Genomic DNA, 18,494 nt, shown 5'->3' on the forward strand with positions numbered 1-18,494 from the left:
TACATTATGTCTTCTGAACCGTATGCTTCCCACAGGTGCCCCTGTGAGCTGTCCTTTAGCTTATTCTCATGCTCTGTCTAGATGCTTTGAGGACCATAGATGCCAGAGGTACTCGTTTGCACTCTGGGAACATGACTCTACAGGATCTGGCATTCTCCTCAGGCCGTTGAGGTTCCTGCTGGAGGCTGTGTCTTCATTGTTGGTACATAGGCAGTCTGGTTCTGACTCCATGATCAGACAGCTGAGACCACCGACAGGACGGCATTCGGAGTGAAAGCAGCATCTTAAGGACACACCGTTTGTCACCTCCACTCCTCCTCGCTCTACTGTCACTCACCTCACCCTTAACCCTCCATCCACTCAGTTCCTCTATCCAAGGCCAAGTGTCCAGAAGCTACCTCATTCAGTTTTTTTCCTACCGTAACCCACTTATTCATTTCCCTCAGTAATTTTGTTTGCTTTCAAAATTGAATTCTAACAAAAAATTAACTTGGGATAAGGAAAGATGTCTGTTGCTCTCTTTCTCTTCTGTCTCGGAGATGTGAGTAATTGGAATGTCAACAAAACAGGTGACAATTAGAAGCTTCCATTTGCATCAAAATTTAACTTAAAAAAAACAAATAAACTAAAATTAGAGCGAGGAAAGACATTTTCTCTCTCTGCTTAATATACTTTGAAGTTTATTGAACACAAAACAAAAGCTGCAACGTACGAGTAATCAGTACAGTCTATTTGTTATTTTTGTCACTCCCACACACAAAAAATCTATCTGTTTAAGAAAATACTTAAATAAACTTGAGTTGAATAATCCTTTTAAAATGTGTTTTCTAGCTTCAAATAATTTTGAAAAATAATGAAGCAGCGCTTGCTAGATGTTGATGAAATGGAATTGGGAAATCTGATAGACTGCACATTCCCAGATTAATTAGAACAACAGAGTAACGGGTCTAGGCATATCTATCAAGTCCAAACTAAGCTTCAGTTAAGGGTTTACTATTTAACTTTGAAATTCTCTGAGTATTTGTTGATACAGCAGATTTCAATGAAGTATGGACCTATGTAAGAATTCTAATATGTTATAGATTATCAGTAGATTTGCAGTTGGGTTGCTTTGGTAAAGTAGATTGTACTCTGTTTTCTAAGAACTAGAGTGGTATGCCATGTAATGCATCTGCTAAAGTGTGATATCCATATGTGTTGAAGTACTGTACCATTTTTCATGTATTTGAATAAAAGTTAATAGAAAATACTGACTTTAGTTTAAAAATTTAGAATTTTTAAATGTATACCACTCTTTAAAAAATAGACACTGTTTGTGAGTGGTTTTATGATCAACAATTTGCTGAACATGTCACTTCCGATGTCAATAATTACACTTTCTGTTCATCTCTTTGTCACACTTGATAATGCTTGCCTTGTAGTATTTGTAGCCCCTCCCACTCACAGTTCTGCTGTGACTCAATTAAGCTAAGTGATGCAGGACCAACTTCGTGCGGTGATGTGAATATGGAGCTATGGTTATATTAGATGCTTGTATTACTTGGAACCCTAGAAGTCAGAGCTATAATCACAGTTGAGCACCAATTACTTTAAGGTTTTTAATCATTGAGAAGAAAATATGGGAAATTGATGATACAGCAGACAGCCAGAATTGTTTTTTTATTTTTAAAAAAATTTAAAAAGCAGGTTCCCCAACTGCACTGGTCTGAAGTGAAATCTTTGTCTTGTATTCGTGTTCAGAGAATATCAACACCTAGCATACAGTATATAATTGGTTCATCCTGTGCTGCAATAAACTCTAGATGCCTTTGGCTGTGTTGCCACTACTGCAAAGGCTACACATGTATACTCTTTGGTCTACATCTGATGGTTTCTCTGTCTCTTTTCTTCAGGTCCTGTCTGGAAGTTAGTGAGTTTTGTAGTTGCTTTACCAGGAGTTGCTATCTGCATGCTGAATGCTTATCTAAAGAAGTCGCAAGAACCTCCTGAATTTGTGCCGTATACCCATCTCCGCATCCGCTCCAAGGTATAAGACAAAGTAAATAAGCTGTAACAGATATTTCAATACTCAGAATATTCTAATTGTCACAGAATTTAGCAATCGCAAATAATAAAAGTACACCAGGGCTTTGTATTCCAGCATGGGCCAGGGCAAAAAAAAAAACCATTATGTATGCCCATCAACACTCAGAAGAATGAAAGTATCATACTCTGTATCACACTCTACCAATCTTCAAAATGTGCATCAACAATAGAAATATAACCCTTGCCCACTCAGCAGATTGTCTCCCCTGTATCCATGCTACAATTACCATACTGTGCGCAGTCTCCACAGGTAAAAATATTGCACTTTTGGTGCTAAACTATACAGGCCAAATGGTCTCAGCTACAAACCTTGGTCTGTGCTAAATTATTTGATTTTTAAAAATTATTATTTATTCTTGAGATGTAGATGACACCAGAAAGCCAGTATTTATTACCCTCAGGGGAACAATCCCTAGTTGCCCTGAGGGTATTAAGAATCAACAAGAGTATGAGATAAGAGTCACACATAAGCTCACAGTTACCAGATTTATTGAATTCAATTCACAATTTTTCATGGTGGGATTTGATCTCTTGATTTTGGTTTGCCTTAGTGCAGTATCATGGGCTATCTTACCCATCTGAACTTTGGTAATGTTACATTTGATCTCAGAGACCTAGGCTAGGGAGAAAAAAAATCAGCTGATAACTATTTGATGTTTCCTGCAAGGTGAACATTGGACAGACAGGATTGAGCTTGCTGAGATGTCTTTTCTTGTTTCTTCCACAAGCCAACAGTACTAACAGTAGGGGGAGTATGTTCCACAAGATTACACTGTCTAATTACTAAAATCAGCATTGATCCACCTGATGAACCTTTTCACCTTTCTCTTCATCTATGTATATGGTCAACTAGCCTATTGACACACTGTCTAGATTCACACACAGACCAAAGCCAGAGGATAACAACAACAACAGCATCTTTAACATAGTCAGTATCCAGGAGTCTTCAGAGTAGAACGGATGCCAAACAATAGTAGAAGAATTAGAATCTGAGACCAAAGTTAGATTTTGAGGAGACTTTCGTAGAATGATAGAACAGTACAGCACAGAAGGAGGCTATTTGGCCCATCGAGTCTCTACTGGCTCTTTCAAAGAGTCAGTCCCACTCCCCGCTCTTTCCCCATATCCCTGTGATTTTTTTTCTCCTTTGCGTATTTATCCAATTCCCTTTTGAAGGCTACTATTGAATCTATAGCTACTATGCTATCAGGCAGTGCATTCCAAATCCTAGCCACTCATTGCGTAAAAGAGTTTTTCCTCATATCGCCACTGGTTCTTTTGCCAATCAACTTAAATCTGTGCCCTCTAGTTATTAACCCTTCAGCCATTGGAAACAGTTTCTTTTTATTTACTCTTATCTAAACCCTTCATGATTTTAAATACTTCCATGAAATCTCCTCTTGGCCTTCTCTGCTCTAAGGAGAACAGCCCCAGCTTCTCCAGTCTATCCACCCCATCCCTGGAGCTATTCTATTAAATCTCTTCTGTACCCTCTCCAAAGCCTTCATGTCCTTCCTAAAGTGTGGTGCCCAGAATTGGACACAGTACTTCAGCTGGAGCCAATCTAGTGTTTCATCCTATAGATGAAATGGTGCCTGGCTTTTGTACTATATGTCTATTTATAAAGCCCATATGTTTTATTAACTGCTTTGTTAACCTGTCCTTCCACCTTCGAAGATTTGTGCACAAACACCCCCCTGTCTCTATTCTTACACCCCCTTTAAAATTGTACCATTTAGCTTGTATTGTCTCTCCTCATGCCTCCTACCAAAATGCATCACCTCACACTTTTCTGCGTTGAATTTTATCTGCCATGTGTCCGTCCATTCCACCGGCTTGTCTATGTCCTCTTGAAGTCTATTTCGTAGTCAGGGACAGAAGTAACAGGATATAGGGGATGAGTCCCAAAGTGTAACGGTGGGGAGGTGAAGGAGAGGCAAAAACCAGATGAACAGAAGGCATGTGCTGGAACATAGAGTTGGAGCAGGTTCAAAAAATATATCGTGGTTATGTCGGAGTTAACCTGATTTTTTTTGCATTGCAAGCATATTACTTTTCTTTTTCAAGTGCAAAGGAGAATAATTATGGTTGGAAAAAAATAGCTCTGATTTGAAAGGTTTTGAAAATGACAACGGTGATTAGCATAATTTCTGTTGTGATCAGTTAATAAGTAGTAACTTCTGATGAGCATAGCAGCACCAGCAACAATGTTTAATTGCACAAAATTTTAACTCATAAAGGACTAGATGTCAGACAAGCAACCTGACAACATCGAGGTCGTGTAGGGGTTCAGAGAGATAGTGGTAAGGTAGAGCTGCTGTCATCGATGTACATGTGATTAACCCATGCATTTCTAAATGTTTACTAGTATTAGCCTAACTGGTCTATAGTTAACTGGTTTATCTTTCTCTTCCTTCTTGAACAAGGGTATTACATTATCTACTCTCCAATCCTACTTGCAAATGTAAGGAGGATTGGAAAAATGTGGCCAGAGCCTCTGCTATCTCCTCTCTGACTTCTTTCAACAGTCTAGGGTACATGCCATTAGGATCCAGTATGTATCCAGGTTGAGTTCTGCTTTTTTTTAAAGAACCAATTCCTTTTCTACAGTTAGCTCCATGAATTGTTCCATATACTCCTCTAGCACACTTACATTCTCAATGACACTATCATTTATAAAAATCATATGGTATGGTTCTGCAGATGTCAGCTGCCCAATGGTATTTTACCCAAACAGCCATTATTTATGTGGAAGCCTTGATAGCAATTGTTGACAGGCCATTCGGCTGTGGGGACATCCCAGTCAAGCCCTATTCTGGAATTGCCCAACATACAGACATGTGTACTTGCAGCAGGCGTTTCTGGATAAACTCATCAAGCCACTAGACAACCTCAAAATCCCCACTCACGCTAGGTTCACACATTCCTTGTGCAAAGCCTCACAGAATTGTACTATTGCATAAGTCAACATCTTCAGGAAAAGATGGCAGAAATTTGTAAAGGCTACTATATCTGTGCAAGTCATCACTGTACTTCAAGTCCCAGAATTCTCTCCACACAAGGTTGTAAAATAACCTTGTGAGGATATCATGAATGGGCAGCACCATTATCAAAAGCAAGGCAAGAGTCAAACATTTCATTGCTTCTAAAAATGCTGTGAATTGTACAATGTCCAATCAGACTGTTGCAACATTTCCAGAGTTATTCTCCAATTTGGTATTTGGTTAAAAGAATGGTGGCTCAATGCATTTATCCAGCAACTCCTGCTGGAAGAATGTGTGTCTGGATGTTGGGGTAAAAGGAGTGAATGATTTGTCACAACTGCAGGAGAGACTGCTGTTTCTTGAACTAAAATCTCAAAAACTTGCGTGTGTCAATTTTGGTCTTATCAAACTGAGGTATGATAGCATTAGCATTTTCCATTTTGAACATTCAGTTTCATCATGAAGCACTCCCAGGTTAGGTACAGCACAATTAAATGCAGACTAAAGCTTCTGTTGCATTTTTACTGTTTCACCATTTGAAGCACCAAAGGCTACTCCCATAGGTGAACCCTTACTGATAAATCACAGTGTGACTTTATACATAAATTATCTGGTGATGGTATTGTTGCCCAAAGGTTGAACAGAAACCTTTATTACTATAATGAATTCGCTAAATTGATACAGTTCTCGCATTCTTCTTGTCTTCACATAACATAAACACAAGTATTTTGTATCAGTTTTTACAGTAGAGGACACTAACAATATTCCAACAGTGGATAGTCAAAGGACTATAGGGAGAGGGGGAGGAACTTAACACAATCACAATCACTAAGGAGGCGGTGCTCAGTAAGATAATGGGACTAAAGACAGATAAATCCTCTGGACCTGATGGCTTGCATCCTAGGGTCTTAAGAGAAGTAGCAGCAGGGATTGTGGATGCATTGATTGTAATTTACCAAAATTTCCTGGATTCTGGGGAGGTCCCAGCAGATTGGAAAACGCCCCTATTCAAAAGGGAGGCAGACAAAAAGCAGGAAACTATAGACCAGTTGGCCTAACATCTGTGGTTGGGAAAATGTTGGAGTCCATTATTAAAGAAGCAGTAACAGGACATTTGGAAAAGCATAATTCAGTCAGGCAGAGTCAGCATGGATTTATGAAAGGGAAGTCATGTTTGACAAATTTGCTGGAATTCTTTGAGGTGTAATGAACAGGGTGGATAAAAGGGAACCAGTGGATGTGGTGTATTTGGACTTCCAGAAGACATTTTTGACAAGGTGCCACACAAAAGGTTACTGCACAAGATAAAAGTTCAAGGGGTTGGGGGTAATATATTAGCATGGATAGAAGATTGGCTGACAAACAGAAAGTCGGGATAAATGGTTCATTCTCTGGTTGGCAATCAGTAACGAGTGGGGTGGGCAGGGATCAGTGCTGGGACCCCAACTATTTACAATCTATATTAACGACTTGGAAGAGGGGACTGAGTGTAACGTAGCCAAGTTAGCTGACGATATAAAGATGGGAGGAAGGGCAATGTGTGAGGAGGACATAAAGAGACTGCAGGAGGACGTAGACAGGCTAAGTGAGTGGGCAAGAATTTGGCAGATGGAGTATAATGTTGGAAAGTGTGAGGTCTGGCAGAAAAAATCAAAGAGCAAGTTATTATTTAAATGGAGAAAGATTGCAAAGTGCTGCAGTACTGCGGGACCTGGGGGTACTTGTGTATGAAACACAAAAGATTAGTATGCAGGTACAGCAAGTGATCAGGAAGGCAATGGAATCTTGGCCTTTATTGCAAAGGGGATGAAGTATAAAAGCAGGGAAGTCTTGTACAGCTGTACAGGGTATTGGTGAGGCCACACCTGGAATACTGCGTGCAGTTTTGGTTTCCATATTTCCGAAAGGATATACTTGCTGTGGAGGCAGTTCAGAGAAGGTTCACTAGGTTGATCCCAGGGGTGAGGGGGTTGACTTATGAGGAAAGGTTGAGTAGGTTGGGCCTCTACTCATTGGAATTCAGAAGAATGAGAGGTGATCTTATAGAAACGTATAAGATTATGAGGGGGGCTTGACAAGGTGGATGCAGAGAGGATGTTTCCACTGATTGGGGAGACTAAGACTAGAGGGCATAATCTTAGAATAAGGGACCGCCCATTTAGAACTGAGATGAGGAGAAATTTCTTCTCTCAGGGGTTGTAAATCTGTGGAATTCGCTGCTTCAGAGAGCTGTGGAAGCTGGGACATTAAATAAATTTAAGACAGAAATAGACAGTTTCTTAAACAATAAGGGCTTATGGGGAGCGGGCAGGGAGGTGGAGCTGAGTCCGTGGTCAGATCAGCCATGATCTTATTAAATGGCGGAGCAGGCTCGAGGGGCCTTATGGCCTACTCCTGTTCCTATTTCTTATATTCTTATGTATAAACACTCTATTTATACAACTCAGGCTATAACCTACAAATCAGGTTTCTTAAAAGTAAAAAGTAGGCAGCAGTGAAAAATCAATACAGTAGATTTCACTTGATTACAGAACATTTAACTTATAGCTCGTCATGAAGAATTTTGATAAATGAGAAACATTCAAGTGACAGAAGGGTGGTAACCAGAGGACACAGATTGAAGGTAATTGCCAAAAGACCTACATGCAACATGAGGAAAGCATTTTTTATGCAGCGAGTTGTGATCTGGAATGCACTGCCTGAAAGGGTGGTGAAAGCAGATTCAATAATAACTTTCAAAAGGGCATTGGATAAATACTTAAAGGGAAAAAATTAGCAGGGCTACGGGGAAAGAGCGAGGGAGTGGGACTAATTGGACATCTCTTTCAAAAAGCCAGCATAATGGGTCGAATGGCCTACTTCTATGCTGTATGATTCTATGAGCTCCAAAGGATATACAAAAATAATAAAACATGCAACTTCACTAATTCCTTAATACTAAACCTGGGTCAAAGTCCATAACAAAACCTATACGTGAGATTTTTTTTCTCCTGCCTGTATCTAATTGGGCTCAGAAAAACTGAAAAGCTGGTTGTTGGAATATATCCCCATGCCTGAGCCAAGCGTTGTTCCTGTGGACCATCTGTCATTCCACATTAATTCAAACAGGCATCTGGACTGAGAGTCTACATCCTATAGATTAAATGGTGCCTGGTCTAAGCTACATATCCAATTACACATTACCAAACCCTTTACCATAAATTGATCGTTTTCAATACAAAACAAGCAATCTGTGTCAAATGGTTTCTATAAAAGCAAAATACTGCAGATGCTGGAACCTGAAATAAAAACAAAATGCTGGAAATCTCAGCGGGTCAGGCAGCATCCGTGGAGAGAATAACAAAGTTAACGTTTCGGGTCGTTGTCCCTTCTTCCGATCTGGTGAATGTTCGAAAAGATCATTGTTAAGCACTGAAAGGGGGAGGGGAAGAAAGAACAAAAGGGAAGGTCTGTGATAGGGTGGAAGGCAGGAGAGATGAGAGAGACAAAAAGGATGATGGGCCAACTTGAAATGGTAACGACAGAAGTTAGATAAAGATTAATCTGGATAGGGTGTGAATGGCGGAGTAATGAGCAGCTGCCATTGGAGACAAAGAGAATAAAAACATAAGATGGGGAAGGGGGTGGGGGGGGAGGGAGCCAAAAATGGCCAGAGGTTATGCTCTGAATTTGTTGAACTTGATGTTGAGTCCAGAAGGCTGTAAAGTGCCTAAACGAAAGATGAGGTGCTGTTCCTCGAGCTTGCATTGAGCTTCATTGGAACAATGGAGAGGTCCAAGGACAGAGAGATCAGAGTGGGAGCTCTCCGACGCCTTCCGTCACTAACAGTGACGGAGGGCGTCGGAGGAGTCGCGGATGTAGGTGGGAAGAGAGTGGACAAGGGTAAAAAAAATAGAGAGTCGAGATAGCAAGAAACAAGTTCTGTGGGGCAAGAACAGGTTGAAACGATGGGTCTACCGGGGCAGTCCTGTTTGTGGATCTTGGGAAGGAGGTAGAAGCGGGCTGTGCAGGGTTGGGGAACTATGAGGTTGGTGGCTGTGGAGGGAAAATCTCCAGAGGAGACCCGGAAGCTCAGGGTCACACTTGCGGACTGAATGGAGGTGTTCCGCAAAGTGGTTACCCAATCTACGCTTGGTCTTCCCAATGTAGAGGAGACCACATCATGAGCAGCGAATACCACATACTAAATTGAAAGAAGTACAAGTAAATTGCTGTTTCACCTGGAAGGAGTATTTGGGGCCTTGGATAGTGGGAAGGGAGGAGATAAAAGGGCAGGTGTTGCATCTCTTGCGCTTGCACGGGTAGATGCTGTGGGAAGGGGAAGGGGTGCTGGAGGTGATTGCGGAATGGACCAGGATGTCGCAGAGGGAGCGGTCCCTTTGGAGCGCTGAGAGGGGAGGGGAGGGGAAGATGTGATTGGTGGTGGGATTACGCTGGAGGTGACGGAAATGGTGGAGGATGATCCGTTGAACATGGAAGCTGGTAGGGTGAAAGGTGAGGACAAGGGGAACCCTATCATGATTCTGAGAGGGAGGGGAAGGGGTGAGAGTAGAGGTGCGGGAAATAGAACGGACACAGTCGAGGGCCATGTTAACCATGGCGGAGGGAAATCCTCGGTTAAGAAAAAGGAAGACATGTCAGAGGCACTAGTGTGAAAGGTTACGTCATCAGAGCAGATGAGATGAAGAAACTGGGAGAATGGAATGGAGTACTTATAGGATATGGGGTGGGAGGAAGTGTAGTCTAGGTAGCTGTGGGAGTCAGCGGGCTAATACTGCTCGAAAGCCTATCCCCAGAGATGGAGACGGAAAAGTCGAGGGAGGGAAGGGAAGAGTCGGAGATGGACCATGTGAAGGTGAGGGAAGGGCAGAATTTGGATGCAAAGTGAATGAAATTTTCAAGTTCAGGGCAAGAGCAGGAAATGGCACCAATACAGTCATCAATGTACCGGAAAAAGAGGTGAGGGCGGGGACCTGAGTAGGACTGGAACATATCCCACAAAAAGGCAGGCATAGCTAGGACCCATGCAGGTTCCCATAGCAACACCTTTAATTTGGAGGAAATGAGTGGAGTTAAAAGAGAAGTTGTTCAATGTGAGAACGTTCAGTCAGGCGGAGGAGGGTGGTAGGGGATGGGGTCTGGTTGGGCCTCTGCTCGAGGAAGAAGTGGAGCGCCCTCAAGCCATCCTGGTGGGGGATGGAAGTGTAGAGGGATTGGACGTCCATGGTGAATAGGAGATGGTAGGGACCGGGAAACTGAAAACTGTTAGTGACAGAGGGCGTCGGAGGAGTCGCGGATGTAGGTGAGAAGAGAGTGGACAAGGGGAAAAAAAATAGAGAGTCGAGATAGCAAGAAACAAGTTCTGTGGGGCAAGAACAGGTTGAAACGATGGGTCTACCGGGGCAGTCCTGTTTGTGGATCTTGGGAAGGAGGTAGAAGCGGGCTGTGCAGGGTTGGGGAACTATGAGGTTGGTGGCTGTGGAGGGAAAATCTCCAGAGGAGATGAGGTCAGTGATGGTCTGGGAAATAATGGCTTGCTGTTCAGTGGTGGGGTCATGGTCCAGGGGGAGGTAGAAGGAGGTGTCAGAGAGTGGGCGATCAGCCTCTGCAAGGTAGAGGTCGGTTCGCCAAAAAACACCAGCACCACCCTTGTCAGCAGGTTTAATGACAAGGTTGGGGTTGGATCTGAGCGAGCGGAGTGCTGCAAGTTCAGAGGGAGGTAGGTTGTAGTGAGTGAGGGGAGCAGAGAAATTGAGACGGCTGATGTCGCGTCGGCAGTTTGCAATGAAGAGGGCTAGAGAGGGTAAGAGGCCAGAGGGAGGGGTCCAGGTAGAGCGAGAATTCTGAAAATGGGAGTAAAGATCAGCTGTGCAGGGGGGGGGGGCGAAAGACTCCTGGCTGAAGAAGTGGGCACGGAGGCGAAGGCGGCGGAAAAAGAGCTCAGCATCGTGCTGAGCTCGAAATTCATTGAGGTCGGGGTATAAGGAGATGAAGCTCAGACCTTTGCTGAGGACTGATCATTCAGGGTCAGAGAGAGGAAGGTCAGAGGGGATAGTGAAAACACGGCAGGGGGTAAGATTGGAAGAAGGGATGGGATCAGAGGGAAGTGTAGGGTAAGAAGGTTCCGGAGGGGCTTTGGTGTCCAACAGTTGTTGAAGTTTACGATCCTTGACACCTGAAAAGAAAGAAAGAAGTTTTTGCTTAAAGCGCCGGATGAGGCGAATGATGAAATGGAACTGCGGACCAGGATAGCTTAGAGACAGAGTGAGTCGGTGTTGCTGAAGAGAGAGGTTGAGAGCATGCATGTGGCAGCGCATAACGTTGAGTGTGCATCCCAGGATGCAGCGAGAGCAGTGGTTGGAGGAACGATGAATATCTCGGAGATATCTGTAATCCTGGGTGGATCCAAAACATCAAATGGTTTCGACTTGCTTTACAATCAGAATGTATTGAAAAATTAAACATATCTTTACAATGGCAGTTTTCAGATACTCCGAAGGAATATTGATTCTACCCCCAACACAGAGAAACTGGGCCGAGAGTTAAATAAAATTCAAGTAACGGGCTACATTTCAGATCATATGTGACTTGAAATGTGACATAACTTCCTATCTGTCACAGCTCCCTCTACTGTAGCACAGACTCCCTCCATTTACCTACAATGCAATACTGAGAGATTGGAGGTGCAATCCTTCGAATGAGATGTTAAACCTGAAGCCTTATGTGCCAACTAAATTGGTTTATGTCAGTGTTAAATATCCCATGGCACAATTCAAAGAGCAGAGAATTATTTGCGTCCTAGCCAACATTCTCCCTCAACCAACATCACCAAAAAAACATTACCTCTCATTGTTTATAGGATTTTGCTGGATGTAAATTGGCTGCGATGTTTGCCTACATAACAAGTCATTCTATTTCAATAGTAATCGATCGCACATGAAGCACTTTGGGATGTGTCTGAGAGGTGTGATAAGGACCTATATAAAAGCAAGTCTTTTTCAAGTCATATTTCCATATTAAGACATTTTTCCATTTCCTACACCACCATCTCCAAATTACCAATTTAGTTTCAATGGGCTCAATTTTCCCGGGTCATTTGCACTATTTTTTTTGGCGTGCACCGTTTTTGCTGGCATACGTATTTAATTCAAAGTTTCCTCCTGGAATCTGCGCCGGCATAACTTATTCAGTTACAATTTTTCTAGGTTAGGTTTTTTTGACATCATTTCTTGCAGGTTGCCCAAAATTGTTTAATCCTAGGTTGGCGTATCTGACCACACCTGAAAAACCTTCTGGTGAGTTAACAGAAAACAGGGCACATTGAGAAATTGGCGCTGAAAGACCCCATTGTTTTTCCTCAAAGTTTTTGGGAGTCAAAAACACTTTAAATATCCATAATAAAGTTGAACTTTTTTTTAAACCTTTCAACAGAGTACATGGAAGTTTATTAGATTTCTGAAGTTTTCATTTTTTTTAAACTCACACACCACCACTGAACATCTTCAAGCAGGGCTGCTGGGTCGTAGTGTCAGCCGTCAGAATTGGCCCGACGTCCGGACACAGGGGATCGGCTGGAAAACAAGCTCGGGGGTGGCAATCAGAAGGCTTCTGCACTGAGGCCGGGGACGGAGGCTCTGATCAGAAGGCTGCTGCATTAGGCACAAGACTGAAATGAGTTGAGGGGGCGGGGTGAGAAGTCACAAGACAACAATGAGTTTGGGGGAGAAAGGGAGTAATGAATTTTTTTTGGTGGGGGGGTTGGCCGGGGGAGGAGAAGTCATAAGACCTGGGTGTGGTCCATCCACACAGACCTTGGGGAAAGAGAACAAAGAACCTGTCCTGCCTGCCTTTCTGACGTTTTGAGCTTCTTGCAAAGGTAAAATTTAACTATGGGGGCAATACTGAGAATGCCATACCTTGTGCGAGCCTACTGCATCATGGTGCTAAGTAGGAGATAATTAATTCGACATCATCGCATGAGGAACATCAGATCCCATAGGGTGCTGGACAGGAGGCTGTGGTGTATGTAGCACACAAATCACTGACTCCACACGGTCTGGTGTAAATCTAACTGCTGTGACCTTCGTCCTTTATTGTTCAGCTCCAGAGTGCCTCTCAGGTGTGTTGTCCAGCCTTATATAGCCTGTTGCAGGTACGACCAGGTTTTCCACCACAGTGCCCTCTGTGGTGTGGCATAGTGCTTACATTACATTTAAGGTACTGGGACGATACACACATCATTACATAACAGAGGCCTTACTCAGCTCGGGTATATCGAGACAGGTGTTCGTACCTACACCCGAGTGATGCAGACTGTCAGAAGGCTGCATTTCCGCAAAGAAGTTGTACCTGAGATCTGTGAGTTGGTCAATGCAGACCTGCAACCTGGAAGCATCAGGGGGATTGCTTTGTCAGTTGAAGTGAAGGTTACAGTTGCACTTTCATTCTATGCCTCAGGATCGTTTCAAGCTACAACTGGGGATATGTGCGCCATTTCTCAACATGTAACACGTGTCTGGATTCGGCAGGTGACTGTGGCACTATATGCCCGGAGGAATGACTACATAAAGTTCCCCATGACAGTCCAGGCAATGCGTGACAGGACTGTGGGCTTCTCCAGGATTGCTGGTTTCCCAAAGGTACAGGACTTCATTGATTGTACCCACATCGCCTTGCGAGCACCTTTGGAAGATTCCGAGATGTACAGGAACAGAAAAGGCTTCCACTCCATTAATGTAAAGCTCATGTGTGAGGACATGCATTGGATCATGTCGGTCGATGCAAGATACCGTGCGAGCACCCATGATATGTCAAGGAACCAACTAGAAAGCAGGCCATCCTAGACTGGGTCTTGTGTAATGAGAGGGGATTAATTAGCAATCTTGTTGTGCAAGGCCCCTTGGGGAAGAGTGACCATAATATGGTAGAATTCTTCATTAAGGTGGAGAGTGACAAAGTTAATTCAGAGACTAGGGTCTTGAACTTAAAGAAAGGTAACTTCGATGGTATGAGATGTGAATTGGCAAGGATAGACTGGCAAATGATATTTAAAGGGTTGATGGTAGATAGGCAATGGCAGACATTTAAAGATCACATGGATGAACGACAACAATTGTACATCCCTGTCTGGTATAAAAATAAAACGGGGAAGGTGGCTCAACCGTGGCTAACAAGGGAAATTAGGGATAGTATTAAATCCAAGGAAGAGGCATATAAATTGGCCAGAAAAAACAGCAAAACTGAGGACTGGGAGAAATTTAGAGTTCAACAGAGGAGGACAAAGAGCTTAATTAGGAGGTGAAAAATAGAGTATGAGAATAAGCTTGCAGGGAACATAAAAACTGACTGCAAAAGCTTCCATAGATATGTGAAGAGAAAAAGATTAGTGAAGACTAATGTAGGTCCTTTGCAGTCAGAATCAGGTGAATTCATAATGGGGAACAAGGAAATGGCAGACCAATTGAACAAATACTTTGGTTCTGTCTTCTTCAAGGAAGACACGAATAGCCTCCCAAAAATACTAGGGGACCGAGGGTCTAGCGAGAAGGGGAAACTAAGGGAAATCCTTATTAGTCAGGAAATGGTGTTTGGGAAATTGATGGGATTGAAGGCCGATAAATCCCCAGGGCCTGATAGTCTGCATCCCAGAGTACTTAAGGAAGTGGCCCTAGGAATACTAGATGCATTGGTGGTCATTTTCCAACATTCCATGGACTCTGGATCAGTTCCTATGGATTGGAGGGTAGCTAATTTAACCCCACTTTTTAAAAAAGGAGGGAGAGAGAAAACGGAATTATGGACTGGTTAGCCTGGCATCGGTAATGGGGAAAATGCTGGAATCAATTATTAAAGATGTAATAGCAGCACATTTGGAAAGCAGTGACAGGATTGGTCCAAGTCAGCATGGATTTATGAAAGGGAAATTATGCTTGACAAATCTAAAACATTTTTGAGGATGTAACTAGTGGATGTAACTAGAGTGGATAAGGGAGAACCAGTGGATATGGTGTATTTGGACTTTCAAAAAGCTTTTGACAAGGTCCCACACAAGAGATTAGTGTGCAAAATTAAGGCACATGGTATTGGGGGTAATGTATTGATTTGGATCAAGAACTGGTTGGCAGACAGGAAGCAGAGTGTCAGGATAAACGGGTCCTTTTCAGAATGGCAGGCAGTGACTAGTGGCGTACCGCAAAGTTCAATGCTGGGACCCAAGCTTTTTACAATACATATTAATGATTTAGATGAAGGAATTGAATGTAATATCTCTAAGTTTGCAGATAACACTAAGCTGGGTGGCAGTGTGAGTTGTGAGGAGGATGCTAAGAGGCTGCAGGGTGACTTGGACAGGTTAGGTGAGTGGGCAAATGCATGGCAGATGCAGTGTAATGTGGATAAATGTGAGGTTATCCATTTTGGTGACAAAAACAGGAAGGCAGGTTATTATCTGAATGGCGGCAGATTAGTAAAAGGGGAGGTGCAACGAGACCTGGGTGTCATGGTACATCAGTCATTGAAAGGAGGCATGCAGGTACAGCAGGCAATAAAGAAAGCAAACGACATGTTGGCCTTCATAGCAAGAGGATTTGAGTTTAGGAGCAGGGAGGTCTTACTGCAGTTGTACAGGGCCTTGGTGAGACCACACCTTGAGTATTGTGTGCAGTTTTGGTCTCTTAAGCTGAGGAAGGACATTCTTGCTGTTGAGGGAGTGCAGCAAAGGTTTACGAGACTGATTCCCGGGATGACAGGACTGATATATGAAGAGAGACTGGATCAACTGGGCCTGTATTCACTGGAATTTAGAAGAATGAGAGGGGATCTATAGAAGCACATAAAATTCTGACAGGATTGGACAGATTAAATACAGGAACAATGGTCCCGATGTTGGGGAAGTCCAGAACCAGGGGTCACAGTCTAAGGATAAGGGGTAAGCCATCTCGGACCGAGATGAGGAGAAACTTTTCCACCCAGAGAATTGTGAACCTATGGAATTCTCGACCACAGAAAGTTGTTGAGTCCAGTTCGTTGGATATATTCAAAAGGGAGTTAGATGTGGCCCTTACGGCTAAATGGATCAGGATGTATGGAGAGAAGGCAGGAGTGGGGTACTGAAGTTGCATGATCATATTGAATGGTGGCGCAGGCTCAAAGGGCCAAAAGGCCTGCACCTATTTTCTATGTTTCTATGATGCGTTCATCTATGCAAGAGCATTATATCTGCCATGTTTCAGCAGCAGCCAGAAGGGCAGAGCTGGCTACTGGGAGACAAAGGGTACAGTCTGGCCACCTGGTTCATGATTCCTTTACGCGTAACCCGGACGGAAGCTGATCGGGAATACAACATGTCGCACATTGTGATGCGCAGCAGCATAGAGAGGACCATTGGCATCTTGAAGCAGTGTTTCCGAGCCTGGACCATTCCGGAGGCGACTTGCTATACTCCCCTGAGATTGTCGGTCAGTTCACTGTTGTGTGCTGCATGCTGCATAACTTAGCCATCATGAGGCAGCAGCAGCTGGTAGAAGACCCACCTGTGTGAGAGTGGCTGATGATAATGAGGAAGATGCAGATGACGTGTAGGAGGACAAGGAAGCCATGCAAGTACCTGAACCTGAAGCACGACAGCAGAGGAGAGCGGGCCATCGTGCCTCTAACGATTGCTCGAGCCTTGCGCCAGCAGCTCATCAGTGAACGCTTTGCTGCCTGAAGGCTCAGCGACAAGTATTCCACATGGACCATGTTTACTGTTTGGACCTGTTCCGTAATGTTGTGTTGTGTTAATGGAACAAATGATGGAAATTATTCTTGTTTATTTCAAAAATTGTGTTAATAATTGAACAAATAATGAAAAGAATTCTTCTTGAGTACCAAAAGTTGTGTTAATAACAAAACAAATGTAAATGATTCAGTTTTAATGTAAAATATATTTTATTCAAAAGTTTAACAAACAGTTCTTTGTACTTAATTTAACTTTAATAAAATTATTCTTGTATCAAACTTTAAAGTTTTCAGTTACGATCACTTATTTACTTTAAGATCACTTACTAACTTTTAAACTTGTAAATTTACATAACTTACAAAAATCTTTTAATGAGAACAATTACAACAGCAACAATAATAACAACAACAGCAGCAGCAGCAGCAAAGCAAGGCTGCACCCATCTCTCCTCCACCTTATTCTAAGACCGCCCACCACGCTTGGTCTTGGTGACTCCACCACCCCTGCCCGCAGGCGGTGGCAGAGTGTTTCTGGGGTTGGTACCGAGCTTATTCTTCCTAAGGTCTCAGGTAGCGCGCACCTGTTGAGGGGGGGGGGGGGCAGGCGGCAATGTGGAGGGCCCGGCTTGGAGCTCTTCAGAGGCTGGTCTGGGGATTGGAGTGGGAGTGGCAGTTGATTCTGTCAATGGGCGCGGCGTCTGGGCGTGTTCCCTTATTGCAGCAGCTAACTCCCACATTCCCTCCCTCATGTTCCCCAACAGTGTCTCAATGACCTGCAACATTCCCTCCCTCATGTTGAGCAAAACTGTCTCAACTACCTGTGACATTCCCTCCCTCATGTTCAGTGATAGTGTTTGCACCATCTCTGACATTCCCTCCCTGATGTTCACTGACAGCGTATCAGCTACCTATGATATTCCCTCCTTCATGGTCACTGACATGGTTTCAGCTGACTGAGATATTCCCTCACTCATGGTCCTGTACATCGTTTCCACTTCTCATGAGATTGCTGTGACTTCTCCCGACAGTCCTGCTACCTCCAGGAGCAAGGTCAATGCTCTCCCCACTCATTGCCATCATCTGAACCACATCTGTTAGATCTTGCGCCTCAGGAGAGCTCTGTCGAGCTCTCCTTCCCCTCCTCCCCATGGGTGTGGCTCGCACCTCACTACTGGAACCCGCGACCTTGGAAGATGGGGCCCTGGGTGTGCCTCGCTGCACTCCAGTGGAATCCCCAGCCTCGGACGGTGGGAAACCATGGAATGTCCCACCAATACTCAAACCACTAGCCAGCAAAGGGGCTAGCAACTCAATGGGCGGCACCTGCATCTCTTCCAAAGTGAGTGCAAGAGATGGGGCTTCATCCATCCCCTCCACCTCCCCCTCACCCCCATTGCTCTGTAAAGTGTGATTGGAAGATGTTCTCTTCATGCTCGCCTTCGTCTGAATATTCTTCTGCATCGTCAGGGTTGGCCTCAAGTTCTGCAAAATATAACAGAACACAGACAAATGGTTAGCAGCAGAGGAAGGGGCAGGGTGGATGGCATCAGTAGGCTTACGCAGCACAGGCAGCAGGCTGATTTGAAGGACCACGATGAATTTGCAGGACTTGCCCTCTCCCTCGAGTGTGGCCCAGCTTGTGCAGATTGCATGAACCAAAGCATAGCTGATGGGAGATGTCCCCGTGAACCGAAGCATGGCTAGCTC

At 43.8% G+C, this 18,494-nt stretch overlaps 1 protein-coding gene across 1 annotated transcript in view; it reads left to right on the forward strand.

Moving 5' to 3' along the window:
• LOC139279535 (cytochrome c oxidase subunit 6A, mitochondrial-like) overlaps positions 1–18,494 on the forward strand; it is a 38,440-nt gene that overhangs the window by 12,482 nt on the left and 7,464 nt on the right. The window contains exon 2 of the mRNA XM_070898658.1: positions 1,893–2,026. Coding sequence (XP_070754759.1) covers positions 1,893–2,026 — 134 coding nt within the window. The remainder of the gene's footprint in view (positions 1–1,892; positions 2,027–18,494) is intronic.

Source organism: Pristiophorus japonicus, chromosome 14 (genome assembly GCF_044704955.1).
Source record: "Pristiophorus japonicus isolate sPriJap1 chromosome 14, sPriJap1.hap1, whole genome shotgun sequence".
Classification (NCBI taxonomy): Eukaryota; Metazoa; Chordata; class Chondrichthyes; family Pristiophoridae; genus Pristiophorus; species Pristiophorus japonicus.